The 19166-nt window shown below is 40.5% G+C and overlaps 1 protein-coding gene across 2 annotated transcripts; it reads left to right on the top strand.

Annotated features, from left to right (window-relative positions):
• The first annotated feature begins 249 nt into the window (after window positions 1-249).
• LOC109937007 (breast cancer anti-estrogen resistance protein 3 homolog) lies at window positions 250-18089 on the top strand. 2 transcript variants are annotated; one of them, XM_020535633.2, is made up of 10 exons: window positions 250-415; window positions 2274-2402; window positions 3822-4267; window positions 5464-5561; window positions 6786-7408; window positions 8818-8933; window positions 10360-10531; window positions 12618-12729; window positions 13684-13887; window positions 16774-18089. In XM_020535633.2, exons 2-10 carry the CDS (start codon window positions 2295-2297, stop codon window positions 16944-16946), a joined length of 2052 nt encoding a protein of 683 aa, XP_020391222.2. In that variant the 5' UTR covers window positions 250-415; window positions 2274-2294; the 3' UTR covers window positions 16947-18089. The 2 variants fall into 2 exon arrangements, with proteins under 2 accessions (XP_020391222.2, XP_048474051.1); XM_048618094.1 differs by lacking the exon at window positions 250-415 and adding an exon at window positions 476-524.
• The last annotated feature ends 1077 nt before the right edge of the window (window positions 18090-19166 follow it).

Raw genomic sequence — 19166 nt, 5'->3', positions numbered from 1 at the left:
TAGGCCTGAATGATGAGCAATAAAGTTTCACAGATTTGCTGTCAAGTGTGCTAAGGGTGGAGTGGTGCATTGGAATATTCCATATTTTGAAGGGGTGCTCTGCTTGTATTTGTCAATCCACTCACAAAATCAGGAAACTCAATAGAAACACATTTTATCACTTTGTTTGATATGCAATCATGTCACAAAAAGGAGTGGCATGGCTATGTCATTGATATGGCACCTCCTTTGTTTGTTAGCTGTTATGCCCAGTTCTCTATAGACCCCTTGTACCTTTCAAGCAAATAGTTTCACCTAGAGGTGCAGCTCCCTTGGGCTAAGTTGAGGTGTTCTTTGCAACAGTGAACTAAACCACCAAAGTAAATGGTAGTATCTCATGATTAATGGGTCAGAAGAGGAGCAATGAGCTGAAAAGGTAGGTTTTGCTATTGATAAAATAAATAATAGCTCTTTTTGCCACAGAATAGCACTTCAAACCAAGACCTTATACAAAAAATGTTTGGAATGTGATTGATGAAGATACTGTAAGATTTTATTCTGTTACAGGGAGGAGAGGTTGTGACAAACTTGTATGAACCAGTAGTAGCGTGTTCAGGCCCTTGTGCAGTCATATGGAAAATGTAAATTTTGTTCTGTAATAGAGAATTTTGCATGAAGGGCTTCTTAATTTTTGAATATCCTGTAGTTTTTTGTTGTCGCTTAAGCTTCAGTCAGCATTTATTTTATTTTTTTTGTGAATGAATTGTTGCAGATGACTTGTTTGTCCACTTGCCAACTGTGCCTTGCCTTTATAAAGGGGCAATGTTGTTGTTTTTGGGGTGGTAGGGAGTTTTGTTCAGAGACTGCTGGTTAAGGACTGCCATGGAAGTGTAGTATGTGTAGGTTTCACTGTTCCCACTGAGAACAGTGAAGCAAATATTCCCTGTGTCATTGTCCTGTCATCTGGACTGATTTACATTAGTTGAGGCTGCTGTGTTACTGATGAGGTATGTCGTACTATTCTGTGAGAGAGACTGAACTTAGTTGAGAAAATGGCAAAGTCACACATGAGTCAGGTGGTTAAAACAAATACTGAATAAACACACCCTCTGAGTGTTCTGATTTGTATTAGAATTGTGCTGAGTCTTGCACCAATACGTTTGTCTGTTTCAATCTAAGGCAATGTCTTGTTCTCCTTCATTAATTTTAATAAAATGGTAGACATGAGTATAAGCACCAGAAAGTGCCTAACTACTACTTATAATTTAGTAGGACTGTGCTCCAAGGAGTCATTGGTTCCCCATAAGCTGATGACACACAAGGTATTTTACTGGAGTCTTGTATATAGGTTCTGAGGTATAAATTGTGTCCATAAAAGGGATGATGCAGACTAAATATTAAATCTTGCTGCCTGATCTGTGTCTGACTTGTATTATTATAGTGCCTTTCATATCAATGGGATGTCCCAAATTCATTATAAACAATGAAGCATGTCTTAAGGTAGAGTTGGTGTTACAAAGTAGAAAGCACGACAACCAGTTTATGCACAGTTGGTGTCCATGAACAGTAAAGACTTAAAGATGTTTTAGTGATATTGTTTGAGGCATGAATATTGGCCAGGACACTAGGATGGACATCTCTCCTGTTTTTTTTTCAATTAATTTCAAGGATTTTTGGATTCAATTAAAGGGGCATTTGGGACAATGATTTAACATCTCATCCAAATGATTGCACTTTTTACTAGTGTAGCGCTCTGCCTGTCCTCCACTGGCAGTGCAGCCGAGGTTTTGTTCTCAAGACTCTGGCATGGGATTTTAACAGTCTTAAATTTCTGATTCATAGGCAAAAAAAGTGCTGTGACAAAGCTGCCTTCAACTCAATACAATTCAATTATAAACAAACTTCCCCATTGCTATCAGACTTTTGAACTGACCTCTCAAATGTTAATTCTGATCTCTCTGCTGCTGTAACACTATTCTGCACTCTGTTCTGATACCCTAATGTACTTTGTATGGTACAATCTGCCTGTATGGTGTGCAAAACAGCACTTCTTTTTCCACTGTATTGCAATACATGTGACAACAGTAAATCAAATTCAGGCAGCTGGGCTATTTTTAATTGATTAGACAAATTGTTTAAATAATCTGTTCAGAGTTTGTGCCTCTGGAGCAAGTGGATCTTGATCCAGGCCTCCTGGTTCAGGGGTAGGGACTCTACCTCTGTATACAACAGAGCCAGCTGGGCTGTTGTGTTAGAAACACTTAACACTAACCTAATTAATCTGCTCTTTTCAGTCAGTTACTGATCTACTCATAATGGGTTCTGAAAAAGATCCATTGATGAAGGAGCTGGAGGAGGAATTAAAACTGAGCACCGATGATCTTCGCAGCCATGCTTGGTTTCATGGTCCTATTCCACGGCAGGTTAGACATCTCTGGCCATTTCACTGTATCATATTGTCAACTGCCATGTTAAAGCTTCAGTGTTTCAATAACTTGCCAACTGAAAAGTATTATTTGAAATAAAATATATTTGAATGAGGATTTTTTAATTCTTTCCAGAGAAAAACATTTATTCCTATCCTCCCATCTTTGGCTAAGGTATGAGTTAAAAATAGAGTCACTCCTTCCACCACCTTGATCCCAGACCCAAAGGTGCACTGTTACAACTCAAGTGTGACATTTCAGTTTTCCACATTGATTAACCTGGTCTCGTCTCAGAATGTACATTCTGTGATGCTTTATGGACAGCCCTGTGTTGTGGTCCTCAACCTATTCAATCAACAACTTGTATTAGGAAGACTTTATAAGAGGAAAAACTTCACAGCTATAACAAGGCGGCATATTCAGCCAAAGGAAGAACGTGTTATAACCACTTGAGTTGGGGTGAATTGGCTTTTTTAAAATCTTCCAGGTTTGTGTGTTCTTTTTAACACAAGGCTATACCTCTTTCAAGTTAAAATGTAGCTAACTAATTTCTACTGTAGCAGTAAGGAGCCAATCACAAGGTTATCTTAAGTTTTTTTTTTAAAAAAAAAAAAATTAGTTTCATTACCTGCTTACACCTGAGGAAAATTAACAAAGACTCAATTTCAAGTATACAGCCTTTAGCAGATCTACATGGACATGTGCACAAATTTGAAAGGGGATGGTGTCCTGTTGAAAGAAAAGATAAATGAACGCACAGTTTCAGAGTCAGAGTTATGCAGCCTAGAAAAAGACCCTTGTTTCATGCTATTAACTTGGACAGTGAGATTAAAAATCAAAAGTTCGTGTTTGATATTTTCATGACAAAGGGAAAAAGACCTGAGAAATAGAAAAGGGTGTACCAGGCTTGCCAGTGTAATCGAATAGCAATATTTGACAAGGGAATTCCATCATGACATTGTAAGAGGCTTCAGATGGTAAAGTTGACATCAATAGCCTGCTTGAGTAATCAGGAATTGTAAGTAGAGACCGTTCCGGAGTCAAAATTTGGAGATCAGAGTAGAGGTCTGCTTGGAGATCCCATCTGGGAGTTCCACTCTAGGGTTTTATTGGAGGTGGTGACACAGTACCCACTTTCAGATCTTGTTATTCTGGTAATGCCCCTCAGGTGTTTTGCAAGGAATCCCATTTTGCTACCCTCTGGATTGTTTCAGGGCAAGCAATCTATCTAGTCCTTTCACAGGATTGACCAGGCATCATTTCATGTTGACAATGCATGCCTAAAATGGGCAAGCACTCCAATAATGTGCCAAAATCCTGTGACTCAAAAGATAAATGTTCAAAAAGGCAAAAAATTGATTAGCAATAGTTGCTGTGTAGTAGGTGGACACTGATTTTCTCCTCTTAATAATTTAGGTAGCAGAGGCACTAATGGAAAGAGATGGAGACTTCCTCATTCGAGAATCTCACTCCAGCCCTGGAGACTACGTGTTGAGCTGCACCTGGAAGCATGAACCTCTCCACTTCAAGATCATTCGTGTGGTCCTCCGGCGTAAGGAGTCCTACACCCGTGTGCTCTTCCAGTTTGAACAGGAGAGCTTTGATAACCTCCCAGCACTAGTGCGGTTTTACGTAGGAAACCGCAAGCCAATTTCCGAGGACAGTGGAGCAATAATTTTTCATCCAATAAACCGCATTGTCCCCTTGAGATGCATTGAAGAAGAATACAGAGGAGCATCAGATCAAAGAAAACATGAGATTGAATTGACAACCAAAAACCCTGATCAGAATAAAAGATTCAGCTTAAATCTGTCTGAAGGTGTATCTTTGGACCAGCTTACTGTGGATGGAAATCTTTTAAGGTACTTAATCCATGTACTACCAACCAGAGCTAAGTACTCATACTTAGCTTTGGCTTATTGCAAGGCTTAGGAGAAGTTATACAGATAAGAAGATTACAGATTCAATTCATGGTTTTTGTCATTGTTATGTCTGGACGTGACTATTCCATTGCTCTCCTGGGCAGCTGCCCATCTTCCACCCTGCATAAACATCAGCTTTTCCAAAACATTCCTGCCTGAATTACAAAGTTCTGTTTGTTTATCAGACCTGCGCACATTGGCCCACATTATCTCTTACTCCGGCTACACTCAGATTTTAAAATTCCTATTCTAGGTTTTCAAAACCCTTCGTGGCCTCGGTCCTGCAGATCTTTAACTTCTTCTTGCCCCATTACACTCTGTCTCTTCCAATTTACCCGAGTTGAAGAGCCAAAGAGATCACAATATTAATCACCACTGGCAGCTGTGACTTCTGCAATTTAGGCATTAAGCCCTGGAACTCATTTTTCCCTACCTCCTCTCCTCTGTACTATTCTTTTCTTCTTTTAAGACGCTCTTTAATCAAGCTTATGATCACCTGTTCAAATGTTTTTTTTTTGTGGCTTGGTGCCTATTTTTCTTTGTAAAACTACTATGAAGTGCCTTGGATGTTGTACCATGTTAAAGGTCTTTTACAAGTACTGTTGTTATTATTTTGCTGATCCCAGCAGGGACATGGGTGGGGTATTCCTTAGCACTTCTGGATGAGGAAGACAAAAATCAGCCAGCGCTGTCCCTCCTAGGCCAGTGAGCCCTGCTGAAATGTTGGCTGTTGGGTGAGGAGAGCATTCATTTTGGCTATTTCATGCTCGGCCTAGTTCATGACTCATGGCCTATTCTAAACTCCCACTGTTGTTACTGCAGAGTTTGCTGAAATGAAGAGGTAAATTTATCCATGAGAATCTACGTAAAGCTCTTGAACAATCAATGTTTTCTACTTTACGATAGTGACTGCACTCCATCAAAATTAATACTTTGATTGTAAAGCAATTTGGGAACATGACGTTATGGAAGATGTGATATAAATGCAAGAATTTGTTTAACTTACAATACGGTTTAGCACTCTACCTGACAGATTATCTAAGATATTACTGTAATGTTATCATAGATGGGACAGGGAGCAGCTGAAGGATTACTAACAGTACCACTCCTGTGTTTACTGATGGTTTTTATTGTAGGAATAAGGACAAGAGTGGCAGTCATCCAAATATTCTGGACTATGGGAATGACAAAAAGCCATTGCAGTCTGCCCAGTCTGACAGCTACCTTTCAGGAGGTGAGGTCATTTTAAACCTGAACTTTTGCATGTTCTTGTATATTCTCATTTTTAACTGAATTCTTCTCCTCCTGCCTCAGATATCGTATTTTAACTGTAGAATAACAATTCTAATTGGTCATATCTTCTGTTCTGAACCCCAACTGTGAACCAAATTATACTGGAATGAAGGGGGTTAAATTACAAAGACAGAATATGTTTGTAGATATTTTCTAATCAACCAGTTCAGACATGCTATGATACACCTCAGGAGGAGGTGGGACTTGTACCTGGGCTCCCTGGCCCAGAAGTAGGGAACAGGCTCAAGGAATCAAATGACTTCCTCCTGTTCCAAACAAGTTGCATAAGTTTGGACGAAATGCCCTTCAGGCCATTTTTATGAATGTCAAACCTGTTATCTTCCCATTGTCGTTTATAAATTCCATCTGGACAGCCTACAGGACCTCTGCTTAGTATCTCAAGAAAGGGTGGCACCTCTGGCAATCTGCACTGGAGTGTCAGCCAATCTTGTATGAAGACACCCAATGAGACTACAACCCAGAACTTGCTGACCAAAAAGGGCCACTGCTACTAAATAAAGCAGATAGTGTGATGAGAACAAGGGGATTAAAACACGGCCTCCTAACCTTACGTAGTGCAGATTATAAAGGCAAATTTGATAGAGGTATTCACAATTATGAACTGGCTTTGATAGAAGAAATTGTTTCCAGTACCAGAAGGATTAGCAGACAGAGGACACAGATTTAAGGTGATTGTCAAAAAGAATCAACACTTATTAAAATAGTGAGTTGCTGTGATATAGAAAGAATGAATAGTGGAAGCAGTTCAATAGTAAACTTCACAAGCTGATTCAATAAATATTGGAAGGGAAAGAAATTGCATGGGGAAAGAGCAGTGGACTGATATCTCTTCAAAGTGCCAGTAAGATGAGCTGACTGCATCATTCCGTAATGACCTCGCAGCCTTTCTCAGTCAGCATTTTTAAAGGCTAAATTCAAGGAAAATAATTTCATGTGAGGAATTGTGGAGTAGACAAATGTGGGTAAGTTGTGTCCAAGACAATCTGGTATATCCCCAATGGCCAGTTTACAGCAGCACAGGAGACGTGGTATTCATCCACTTAACAAGGGGCCCACAAAGAAGGGAGAGAAGCAAATAACTGAGATGGCCATCACTTAGTTATTTTATTAACAATTCGATTTATTGTCTTTGTGTGTGCAACAGGACCCAAAGACGTTACTCAAGCAAATGGAACATACAAATCAGTACGTCCTTCATCACTAATGTATAGGACAGGGAGTGACCCGCTAATCAACCCCAAAGTATTCCTAAAACACTTTGGCTCCCAGAATAATATGGTGCTGAGAGGTTCTGATGGGCAGTTACACTGCAAGGCTCCCCCAAAACCACTCCGAATTCCATCTGCCATGATTCTGGACACAGTAATGGATCCAACCTTGGATGGAAATGTCTATTGTGAGCTAGTGCCACATATTCCTCAGGCTGGTCAGATCCAGACTCACATGGAGAGGTTACGAACCATGGAGCGATTAAAGGGCCGGATCCGTAGGACAGACACCGATTTTGGTCTTCTGGATTTGGATGCATATTCAGCTTCAATGAAGACCCACCATGAAGAAGATAATGAAGATGATGATGGGGACTGGTCATTCGTGTGGCCTCAAATTGAGACCACAAGTTCATTTAAACTTGATAGTTTTACTTCCATCTTACTTCCTGTTGACAACAAACCTCTTGATCCATCTGTGCTTAAACGCCTCAAAGAAATATTTTGTGAAAATGATGCAAAAACTACAGCACAACATATTCTGAAAGTGGACTGTGAGGTAACTAGTGATTAACTGATTGTTCATAAACCTGTTGTGTTAAGGTACTGAACAAGAACCTTCAGACACATTGTTCATTTATGTCTTTGAATCAATTACTTAAGAAAGAGTTTGAATTATTATTGCAATTTTTGTTTTCTTTGGAAATGAAGGCTGAGGAGGTGAGTCTTGGAAATTATGACAGGTTTTGATAGGCTAGGTGAATACAAGATGATGCCATTGGTCAAGGTGACCAAAAATATGGGATCATAAATATAAGATGATCACTAATAAACCTGTAGCAGACCTATGATCTAGTGGCAATGTCATTGGACAGGTACTGTGGAGGCCCAAGCTAGTGCTCTGGTGGCATGGAATTTAAATTCAATTAATAACATTAAACAATTGAAAGTTAGTCTCGGTACTGTTGACCTTGACAACAATTAATGATTATTGTGAAAACCAGTTTGGTTCTTAATGCCCTTTGACGAAGGAAATCTTTCCTTACCTGATCTGGCGCATATGTGACTCCACACCCATAGCAATATTCTTGACTCTTAACTGTTCTCTGAAGAGCAGTTAAGAATGGGCAATAAGTGCTGCTCATGCCAGCGATGCCCACATTTGTGAAAGAAAACATCCAGTAAGGACAGCAAGAAAACCATCTTTACCTGGACAGTGGTGAGAATGTTGAACTTTTTCAATAAAAAAAATCAGAAGTTGTGGCAGATGTGTGGATACATTTAAAGGGGAAACTGTATATACGTATAAGGGGGAAAAAAGAAAAGCAGGTCGTGCTGATAGGATGGGATTGAGGTGGTTTGTGTACAGCATTAACACCACATAGACCAGTTGGATTATAACAGCCTGTTTGTGGACAGCAGACTACGAACTCTCTCAAATATTTAATATTTCATTGTCCATTGGGGTAAATACATTTTATTTGGAATCCTTAGTCTAGGCTGGGGGTGGGAGGGTGGAAACAAATTTATCTGTTTGCTTTCACAACAACCCTGATCTCAAAGTATGCTCATGGGGATAGAATGGTGTTCCAATATAATGCTCTCTCCTATGACTTTCGTAGCTGACTTGCCACCTTGTACTCTCTACCAAAGCTTATGAATTAGTTGGCACTTGTGTAAGAGAAGTGCATCCTGCAGAAACCCTGGCAGCCAACTCTCCTACATGTGCTATCAGTTTATCTTTAGAGGCCCCATGTATTCTGTGAGATAGCTCTTGGTGTCTACAAATTAGCACCACAGGATGCAGTGCCTTAATATGAATGCAGTATCTATTTTAAAGTTGCTAATAGAATAAATAGATACCATTAGAATTGGGAGATGCCATCAAAAACACGGTGAGCTCATGTTGTCGAGGGGAACAGATAGTATTTTCCTTCGATTTAAAACAAGGGTGTTTTGCTTTTGTAGGTTGCTCGGATCATCGACGTATCCTTGGAACAGAAGATGATGATGGGAGTGAGCTCAGGGCTGGATCTGATCACATTACCCCATGGGCACCAGCTGAGGATGGACCTCCAGGACAGGTAACACCCAAAAATGACAAGAAATTAGTGTCTTAACTCTAAGTCCAAGCCCACTACCCCACACACTAGGTCTTGTTATCACACAGCCTGCCTGTTACAATTTTTAAAAATTCGTTCACCGGATGAGGGTGTTGCTGGCTAGGCAGCATTTATTGCTCAGAGCAGTCAAGAGTCAACCATATTGCTGTAGACCTGGAGTCATGTGTAGGCCAGACCAGGTAAGGATGGCAGTTTCCTTCCCTCAAGGACATTAGTGAACCAGATGGGTTTTTCCAACAATTGACAATGGATTCACGGTAGTCATTCCAGATTCCAGATACTTATTGAATTCAAATTCCACCATCTGCTGGGACAGGATTCGAATCCAAACACTACCTTTATCGTTAGCCACTGACAGCCTCCATTAACAGCTATTCACCCTCCTAGCCAGATCGTTATCAACTCCTTCATCTGTTCAACAGTTCTTCTCTCTCTTTGGACTCTATCCCCGCTTTATCATTTACTCCTTCCTTCCTCCCTTCCACCCTATCTTGTCCATATAAACCGATATTTTCCTAGCTACCGTTCTTTCTGAGGAAAGGTCACTGGCCCTGAAATGTTAACTGATTTTTCTTCACAGGTGCTGCCAGACCTGAGCTTTTCCATCAACTTATTTTTTTTTTTGTAACAAATTAGTGATGTACCTTTTTTGATACTGAGATATTAGTAAATCTGTTAGTATCTATTCAGAACACCATCCCCTGTTCATTATTTATTTTTTTTGAGGATTTCACATATTGTCGGTTTGACAAAAATGAAATGCAAAAAGAAAGATGTGCATGGTGTCATCAGAAGTGATATCAATTGCAAGATGCAGTAGTGGAAAGTAGATGTCTCCAGACCACCCAGCAGCTAGAAACATCATAACAAAGTGCTTTTATAGGATTGTAATCAAACAATATTTAATTCAAACCCACATATGGAGATATTAGGACCGATTACCAAAAGATTTGTCAAGGTAGAAAAGTTGTTAAGGAAAGAGGTGGGATATGACAAGAAGGCCAAATCCAAAATTTACTCACCTGTATTAATTCTGACAAATCTACAAATGTGAGCATTGCCCAGTGGATATTCTTGATCAGATCCCATACAGTTTGCACTTTATAGATGCATTGACAATTACAACAGTGCTGAATTAAAATCCGTATCCTTAGAGGGAGGCACCAATATTCATTGTGATTGTGGATCCTAACACAGCTGGGGGGTGTGACTGCAACCATATTTTAACACCAATTGGAACACAACATGCTCGAGATTCTTGGCTAGTCAGGTAGAGCTTATAAAGACAGAAACAGAATTCAGTTTGCATATTCATCATCTGTCCGAATATGCTTGACCACAAAAGTAGCTTAAGACTTCTTTGTTACCTCTGTTTTCCATTTTTCAGACATCATTTAATAGCCCTGGGCATTGCTGTGGACATCTTAGGCTGCACGGGAAGTGTTGGACAAAGGTCTGCAGTCCTTCATAAAATTATCCAACTAGCTGTTGAGCTAAAAGACTCCATGGGAGATCTCTTCGGACTTTCAGCCATTATGAAAGCATTGGAGCTGCCCCAGGTATTCTCTATCACTCCTGCTGTTTAGTTACTTGCCATTCTTTCACATTCTTTGAGTCTGCTCCTTGCTCTTCAATACATATTTGTGAGCTATTTGTAGGCTTTCTGTTGAGACAAATGTCGAGTTCAAAGTGAATAATAGTTGAATCGTTCAACATGGTTTACTGTTTGTGCCAGCCCTTTTGTAATTGCTATCCAATCAGCCCCACACTCTGGCTCTTTCTATGTAGCCTTGAACATTTTTCTTCAGTATACACAATTTCTACTTGATATCTAATCAAATTGCCCACAATCCTCTGTACTTAAGAGAATACAATGCAAGTTAATGCAACCTATCCTCTTGGTTTTACCAATACCATTATGGTGCTTCTGGACTACAGTCGGTACAAGGCTGAGAGACATGCTCCCTATTAAATGTACTCCACATAGATCTGACCAGAATTTTATGTAACTTTCTGCTCTTGTATTCCATTTTTCCACTCTCACTAAGGCATTGGGGGAGCTGTTTTTTTTCCCCCACCTTTAGCCTTTCCAGAGCTAACTTCTTTGAGAGAAAACAGTAGTGTGGTCAACAGACAACATCACATTTAAAGGGCAGGATTTACAGCAGGACTCACAGCAAACAGTCTAATTTACAGCAAAAGACATCTGTTTACAGTCTACTTAAAAAGAAAAAGAAACTCTTGTACATTGCTGCAAACAAAACTCAGCAACTCCTCTTGGTGATCTCTCCAGCAAAATACAGGAAGTGGAGGATAGCTTTGCATGTATAACCAGTCCTTCCAGCAGAGCAGACTGGAGAGGTGATCAACAGGACTTTTGGCCAATCATCTCCATTCTGGTTAGGACTTGTGCTGGGTCACCATGTACAGCCCTCCTATGACATTCCTTCTGACCACAATAGCAATGGGGAAATAAACTCATGCACTATTAAGCTCACAAAATGACTGGGATTGTCCCTCCATGGCAGTGGCAGAAGAGCAATTAAACAGCAGATTGACAGCACGGAGGCTGTCCCCTTCCTGCTGCCTCAGGAGCTAAACTTTGGATGTGAAGACTCATAGTCAATCTTCCAGTCTCCCAACAAAGAAAGACCCTTAAGTGGCCAATTAATAACCGCTTCAGGGCCTCGCCCTGTGTCAGTGAACTGTTCCTTCCCAACTGGTAAAATAGGGCAGCCTGCTTGAAGGTTTGGCCTCTGTCTGCCCCAATTTGTGGGTGACTGGAAGCACAGCTGGAGGGGCAATGGCCACCTTTGCTCTCCCCACCATGACCAAAAGTCACATTTCTCGCTACTCCAGGGCTTCAGCACCTGGGATTCTGAAGATTGATTGAGAAACCTGCTGAGTGCCTAATAAGCAGTTGATCCAGCCAGCTTTCCCATTGTTGGCGTCTGGTTGTTTTTTTTTCATTTATTAATGGGATGAAGGCATATTGCCTATCTGAGGGCAGTTAAGAGTCAACCACATTGCTGTGGGTCTGGAGTCACATGTAGGCCAGACCAGGTAAGGCTGGCAGTTTCATTAGTGAACCACTTGGGTTCTTCCCTACAATCGTCATCATCAGACTCTTAATTCCAGATTTTTATTGAATTGAAATTCCACCATCTGTCATGGTGGCATTCAAGCCCTGACCCTCAGAACATTATCTGAATCTCTGAATTAACAATGCAGCAAAAATACCACTAGGCTATTGTCTCACTCGTGACGATGCTTATCCTCACACTTACTATTAAAAATAGGGCGGCATGGTAGCTCAGTGGTTAGCATCGCTGCCTCTCATCACCAGGGACCTGGATTGATTCCATCTTTGGGTGACAGTCTGTGTGGAGTTTGCACGTTTTTCTCATGTCTGTGTGGGTCTCCTCTGGGTGCCCTAGTTCCCTCCCATAGTCCAAAGGTGTGCGGGCTAAATGGATTAGCCATGGGAAATGCAGAGTTATAGGGATGGGATTGGTCTAGGTAGGATGGTCTTCAGATGGTTGATGTAGATTTGATGAAAATATAGTACCAGCCCATGCGTGAGTAAGGGGAATTAGGGGAGTAAGGAAAATAGCACAACTAATGTACCTTCCTTCCTTCTATCAGATCGTGCGTCTTGAGCACACGTGGAGGACTCTGCGCCGGAATCACACTGCTTCTGCTATCAAGTTTGAAAAAGAGCTCAAACCCTTTGCTAAATCCTTGAATGAGGGAAAAGGCAGGTATTCTGTGCCTGAGCAGAGTCACTCAAATGATGCAGAGCTTTAATCAGGCCAGTAACCCAGGAACACATTCACATTTTCGGAACTGAAAATCCACCCACAAAACCAAACAAGATTATAAACAAAAGCAGAAATTGCTGGAAAAACTCAGCAGGTCTGGCAGCATTTGTGGAGAGAAAGCAGAAATAGATGACAAAGTCTCATTATCAGCTGGTTAGAACATATCACTATGATCATTGATGTAAATTATGTCTACCTGCATAGAGTAAACTCATCATTTGATCATTTTAAATACTTTCAGAGTCTGCTGATTTTGTGTAGAATTTACTCAGGCCCAGCTAGTGTGAAGGAAAAAACAGAGTTAACGTTTCTGGTCCGGTGACCCCTCCTCCTCAGCCTGACTTGCTGAGCTTTTCAAGCAACTTTGCTTTTGTTCCTGATTTACAGCATCCGCAGTTCTTTCAGGTTTTATTTAGTGTAGATGCTGTTATGCTCCACACAGGCTTTTTCCCACCATACTTCAACTTTATGCCTTTCACCTTCATGTACTTAGCGATCTTAAAAATAGATAATGCTGGAGAAACTTGGCAGGTCTGTCATCATCATAGGGAAATAAACAGAGTTAATGTTTTGAATCCAGTAAGAACATTAGAACTGCCATATTCAAACAAAAGCTTCCTTCATTGCCAGCCTATCATTCAGCTAATATATTTATTACAGATTATCATTCCAATATTGTTTGTTGGAGGAGTTTGCTAGGCATAAATTGGTTATCATGTTTCCTACGTTACAAGAGGGGCTACAATTCAGAAGTACTTCATCAGTTGTAAAATGCTTTGGCGTACTTTCAGGTTGTGAGAGGCACCGTATATATGTTAGATTATTTTCAATGCATTGTACCCGTGTGAATTTCTATCTACCACCTACTGTCTCTTTCTTTCTCAACACAGTTGAGCTTCCTCTGCAAAATACCACTGTTCCACACATTCTGCCCATCATTATGCTGATGGAGCGCCAGTCAGTGTCTGATGTTATGGAAACGTGGGATAACATAGAGCAGGGTTGCACCATGCTGCTTAAGACATTGGAGGCAGCTCGTAATGTGACATTGAATGCTGCAACATATCGGGCCAATGCAGAGGCCAAACTGAAAGGTAGGCCTCTCTCAATATAGTATTTAATCTAACAGTCATCAAATGCAATGTTTCTTATTGGTCACGAGTTAAATAACAACAGTCGGACTTAATCTGTCAGCATGTCTCAGTGGACAGCTCTTGGTTAGAAGATTGTAGATTAAAGCCAAACACTCCAGAGACCTGTGAATCAAATGATTTTTCAGTGCAATGTTGAGTTAGTGCTGCACTGTTGGAGATGCTGTCTTTTGGATGAGATTTTAAGAGGCCTTATCTTGCCTCACAGGAGACTCGAGATCCTGTGGTAACGTTTTATACAAGAGTTAACCACCATCATTAAAACAGATTAAGTGTGTTTTTAAAAGTTGTTCACGGATGTAGGTATCACTGGCTAGATCAGCATTTATTGCCAATCCCTTTATTGCTCTTGAACTGAGTGGCTTGTGAGGCCATTTTAGAGGGCGCTTGAGAGTCATCTCCATTTCTGTGGGTTTGGAGTCACATGTAGGTCACACCAAGTAAGGGTGGCAGATTTCCTTCCCTAAATGGCATTGACCCAGATTTGGTTTTTACTATAGCTGACAATGATTATACAATCGTCATTCGACTGGCTTTTAATTCCATATTTATAAATTGAGTTTAGATTTCAGCACCTGCCATGGTGGGATTTGTTATGGGAATCCAAATAATGACATTACCACTATGTCACCACATTCCCTTCCTGTCTGTAAATCGTTGATGTGTTTTTCTGCATTACAACTTCAAAAATACTTTGGTTGTAAAGTGCTTTGGGACATCTCAACATAGCAATTTTTTAAAAATATAAATACAGGGGCACATACCTTTTGACTCATTCTTGAATAATCATGATGAACTGCGTTGGGAAGTGCTCAAAATGCAGGGTCAGGTTGTGCTACCCCTGCACAGACCCTACCCAGTCCTGCAATATTCCACAAATGTAGCGTTAGCAGATCTGCCACAAAGACCAGCCTGGCTTCAGATAATCTGGAAAATGGGTAAGTTGGAGGTCACTGTTCACAGTACAAGCAAAATACCATACGAGTATAAATTGGGTGAGCTGAATTAAGACTACTGGTTGGGCTTCAGTGGGTGGATTATAGATCCTGTGAGTCTTTATGCTAGACCTGGACAGACTTGAAATCTGCTTCACACAACACTACCTTGCATTTAAATAGAGCCTAAACTGTACTGATGTGCAGAACATTCCAAGGTGATTCACGGGATTTATCAAATGATAAGGAACCCTGAAAAGAGATAGTGGGCTTAGCCAAACAAGTAGATGTTTAAGGCACATGTTAAAGGAGAGAAAGGCAGAGAGAATTAGGGAGGAGTTTCAGAGGTTAGGGCCTTGGGAGTGGAAGGCACAGCTTCCAAAGATGGTGATTTTAAAAAAAAATGCAAAGAACTAGAATTGGAGGAGCATAGAGAATAGAGGTCTGAAAGGCTAGAGTGGTTGAAGTTTAGTTTCTTTGTTTATATAAGTTTCAGTTTGGAAGAAAACATACTTTAAAAGGCATGGCTTGTCTAACTCTAGCCCCTTTTACTGTAACAATATCCACTAGGATGTATTCTTCCATGGAGTAAGAGTTGCGTATTGTTGCTAGCAGCCAGATATTACAATGCGTTCTCTGTCTATCTTCTCCTACAATCCCTGTCAAGCCAATCTCCCATCATCATTCAGTGCTTTAATGATACAGTAAAGGAAGTGGAAGTGTCACACTGGGTCAAGTAGGTTGCATTCCTGAGAGAGTAGGATCAAAGGGAATTTTTTTTTTGGGCTTTGCAGCAGGAGCTGCAACTACATTCCAACACTTTGGGCCTCCCTTCAAGAACTTGCATATTCTTGCTCTGGTTAACTGAAGTAACATAACCAGATCTGTTTTGTAATACAGACCTACACTTGATAATTACACACGGGGCCAGAACTATCAAATAAGAATTCACTAATAGTGACCAGCTTTAGGCTGATTCAAGTTTCTCTGATCCTTTATTTTTCTAAAAAAAAACAATTTTTCTGATTTTATTTTTTCTTTTTTTTTAATATCACCTTCCTTTACTTTTTCTATTATTCCAGCAAGGCCTGATCAGTTGAATATCAGTAAGTTATTTGACTACATGATGCATTACACTTAACATAATAAAAGCAAAATGCTGCAGTTGTTGGAAGTCCGAAATAAAAGTCCTGAACGTTTCACGTGTACTTCCGATAGAGGCCACCGAGAGGTGAACAAGAGCAAGGAATGTTGGCTCTTTCCTCCTCTCCTCTCCTGTTCTAGCATGAATAGCAGAACCCCCACATGCCTTCTATTTAACTTTCTGACACAGTCTTCCAAACCTCTTTGCTTTATCATCTCTACCCTTTTGCCCCTACAGTTTCAGAACCTCTTCCATTGACTCTACTTTTAGTCAAAGCTACAGATTCCTGTCTGAAATGTTTATCACTAGCATAAAGAAACTATATAAACAGTGGCTCCTATTTGCATTTATATAGTGTCTTCAATGTAGCAAAACATCAAGTACTGTACATGACCATTAAGCAAAACTAGACATCAAGCTCCATAAGAATATAATCAGACCAGACGCCGAAAGCTTAATGAAATTGATCGGTTTTAAAAGAGGAGAGAGACATGGATAGGCAGAGGAGTTTAGGGAGTGAATTCAAGTGCTTGGACAACTGAAGGCATGGTCATCAATGGAGGAGTGAGGAAAATTCACAATACGCCAGAGGCAAGAATTGGGCAATGGCAGAGACTGCGGTTGTAGGGCTGGAACAGATTACAGAGAAGTAACTTAGTCCAGTGACTGAATTGAGTACTGCAGTTTCCCTAACAGACATAACATTAATTCCATTGTATGTTTAAATGAAGTGTTAACTTTTCCTTGCAGATTTTCACGCTAATGATGAATTGTTAGAGGCTTTCAAGACTGAATTTGCTTTACGATTGTTCTGGGGCAACAATGTAACTGATATTAGTCGGACTGAGAGATATGAAAAATTTGATAAAATCCTGAGTGCCTTGTCACGGAAACTAGAACCTCTGGGACCATCGGAAATATAGATCAGAATTGTGGACCCTTGTTGATATAAGCAAATAGCTGCTGATACCCTCATGACGTTACTGAACAAAATGAAAACATCAAGTGTGCATCCAACGTCACGTGGGATATGTTCTCATATTCAGTTCATTCATCTCCTTCCTCAATGAGCAAATATTACTTTACTTTGTGACCGTGGAAACCTTACTTCTCTGATTGTACCTGCCAACTCTGTGACCTCTACCACCTAGAAGGATGAGGTTGATGGTCAAGTCAGAAGAACACTGCATCTAGGTATCCTTCCAAGTCGCGTGCTATCCTGACTCATATGTATGAGTGATAGCCATTGTTGCTGGGTCAAAATCTTGGAACTCCCTACCTAATAACAACATGTGAATGAACTTTTTAAAAAGTCACTGCATGGACTGCAGTGGTTCAGGAAGATGATTCACTACCATCCTCTCCAAGACCAACTACAGCTTCACAATAAATATCCACTTTATCAATAATGTCCACATTTCAAGAGGTTGTTTTAAAATTCTTTCAGTTTTCCATGTACAGTGCTTCCTGTAGAGAGATCAGTATTGCTATAACGACTCTTCTTAGTGGGGGAGTTAAGTACAAAATGAAAAATCTAGTTTTGTATTCACTGAACCTGAACAGAGGTCATCACCTGCTTGTAGCTGACTTGGAACAACAAACTATTCTGGGTTAGAATAAAATAAGTAGAACATTATGGTCAGCAAATGCTTCACATGCGAATACAACTGGTAACATTGCACATATATCAGGTCATGACATTGAACATGATGGAGCCAAGTTACTCCTGATTTCCTCGCACCATACTGTCAAGACTTCTGTTTCACTTCATGCTTTCCATAATCTAATGATGGCTCAACAAAATGCTTTGTAAATATTAACAGCTTCTAAAATGCGCTGCCTGCCTTGGGAGCTGACAGAAGGTCAAAAGACCAGTGGACAGTTCAGCTCTGCCTTAATTAGACATCAGTCTCTCATTAAATATGTTTACAGATTCACTGTGTGTTAAACTGTCTGCATTTATGAAAACTTACAAGAATTGTTTTAAGTCAAGACTAGTGCCAGTCAGGTGCCGCTATTAGGTGGTATGACCTTCAGAATTAAAATATCCAAGGTTTTGGGACAAATTTGACTTCTGCCATCTTTACACAGCTTCTGGGATTTGATGCATCCTCCACTAGTTATTAGATTTATTGCAATGAAAACATCTCTAAAGGTTAAAGTTCTTGATTTAAAAACAAATCACAGACTAAAATGGAAGTAATTGATGCATTACGAAACTTTCCAGTCTTTTCACAGCTAGAACTGTTTAAGAGATTCTTATGCTAGTTAAACGATTGTACTCATGTGGATTCTAGGACCATGAACAAGATACACCCACAGGCTCCAGGTTCCAAAATTGATAGGGGAGGAGGCAGGGTTGGGGTGAACAGCAGAGACAGTTGTACATATTGGGCAAGTCGTCTAGAGGCTTGAATGGTGTGGGCCGTAGTGAGGAAATTGGGGAAAATCGCATAAGAAGTCAGGCAAGGCATTTCTTGCCATCAGGAGCAATTCACTTCATTGTCAAACAGAGTTCCAGGCATCGGGGACAAAATTCTTGTTTGGTAGTGGTGAGATGCCAATTATTGGGAATTATTGCTTGTTGTCAGCCTAGTCAACTGCAAATCTTGCCTCTAAAAGTGTAGCTTTCTACCCTACCGCCATCCACAAGCAAACAGGACCTGGGGACAATTCCCGACATGAAAGTCAGAGCAGGTCCCTGGCACCTTTCAGTTTACATTTCCTCCTTTGGGTTGCCAAATGGACACCTGACTACACTGTCTCAGGGCATACTCCAACTCCAAGCATCCCACATCCACTGGCATCCAACACCTCTTAGGAACCTTATGGCACTTTTCCAATTGGCTTATAGGATGTGTCTGCTCTTTAAAGCTGTACCAGCAACTAGCATTGAAAAGCTGCTGCATAGACACTTTGTGCCTGCCCCCATGCACGCAGGTCTTGAATTTATCAGACTGCATCTCAGGGATGTTCTCCTGCCCTTTTGGAGCTCACTTGACAATATCCAGGCTTGGGCTGAGAAGTGGCAAGTAACATTTGTGCTACACAAATGCCAGGCAATGCCCATATCCCAATATGATACAATCTAATTACCACCCCTTGAGATTCAATTATGTTATCATCACTGAATACCCCATTAT

The sequence above is a fragment of the Rhincodon typus genome, chromosome 38 (genome assembly GCF_021869965.1).
Source record: "Rhincodon typus isolate 14 chromosome 38, sRhiTyp1.1, whole genome shotgun sequence".
In the NCBI taxonomy this organism is placed as follows: Eukaryota; Metazoa; Chordata; class Chondrichthyes; order Orectolobiformes; family Rhincodontidae; genus Rhincodon; species Rhincodon typus.
The sequence above is the reverse complement of the archived record's forward strand: the minus strand, read 5'-3'. Positions and strand labels throughout refer to the sequence as shown.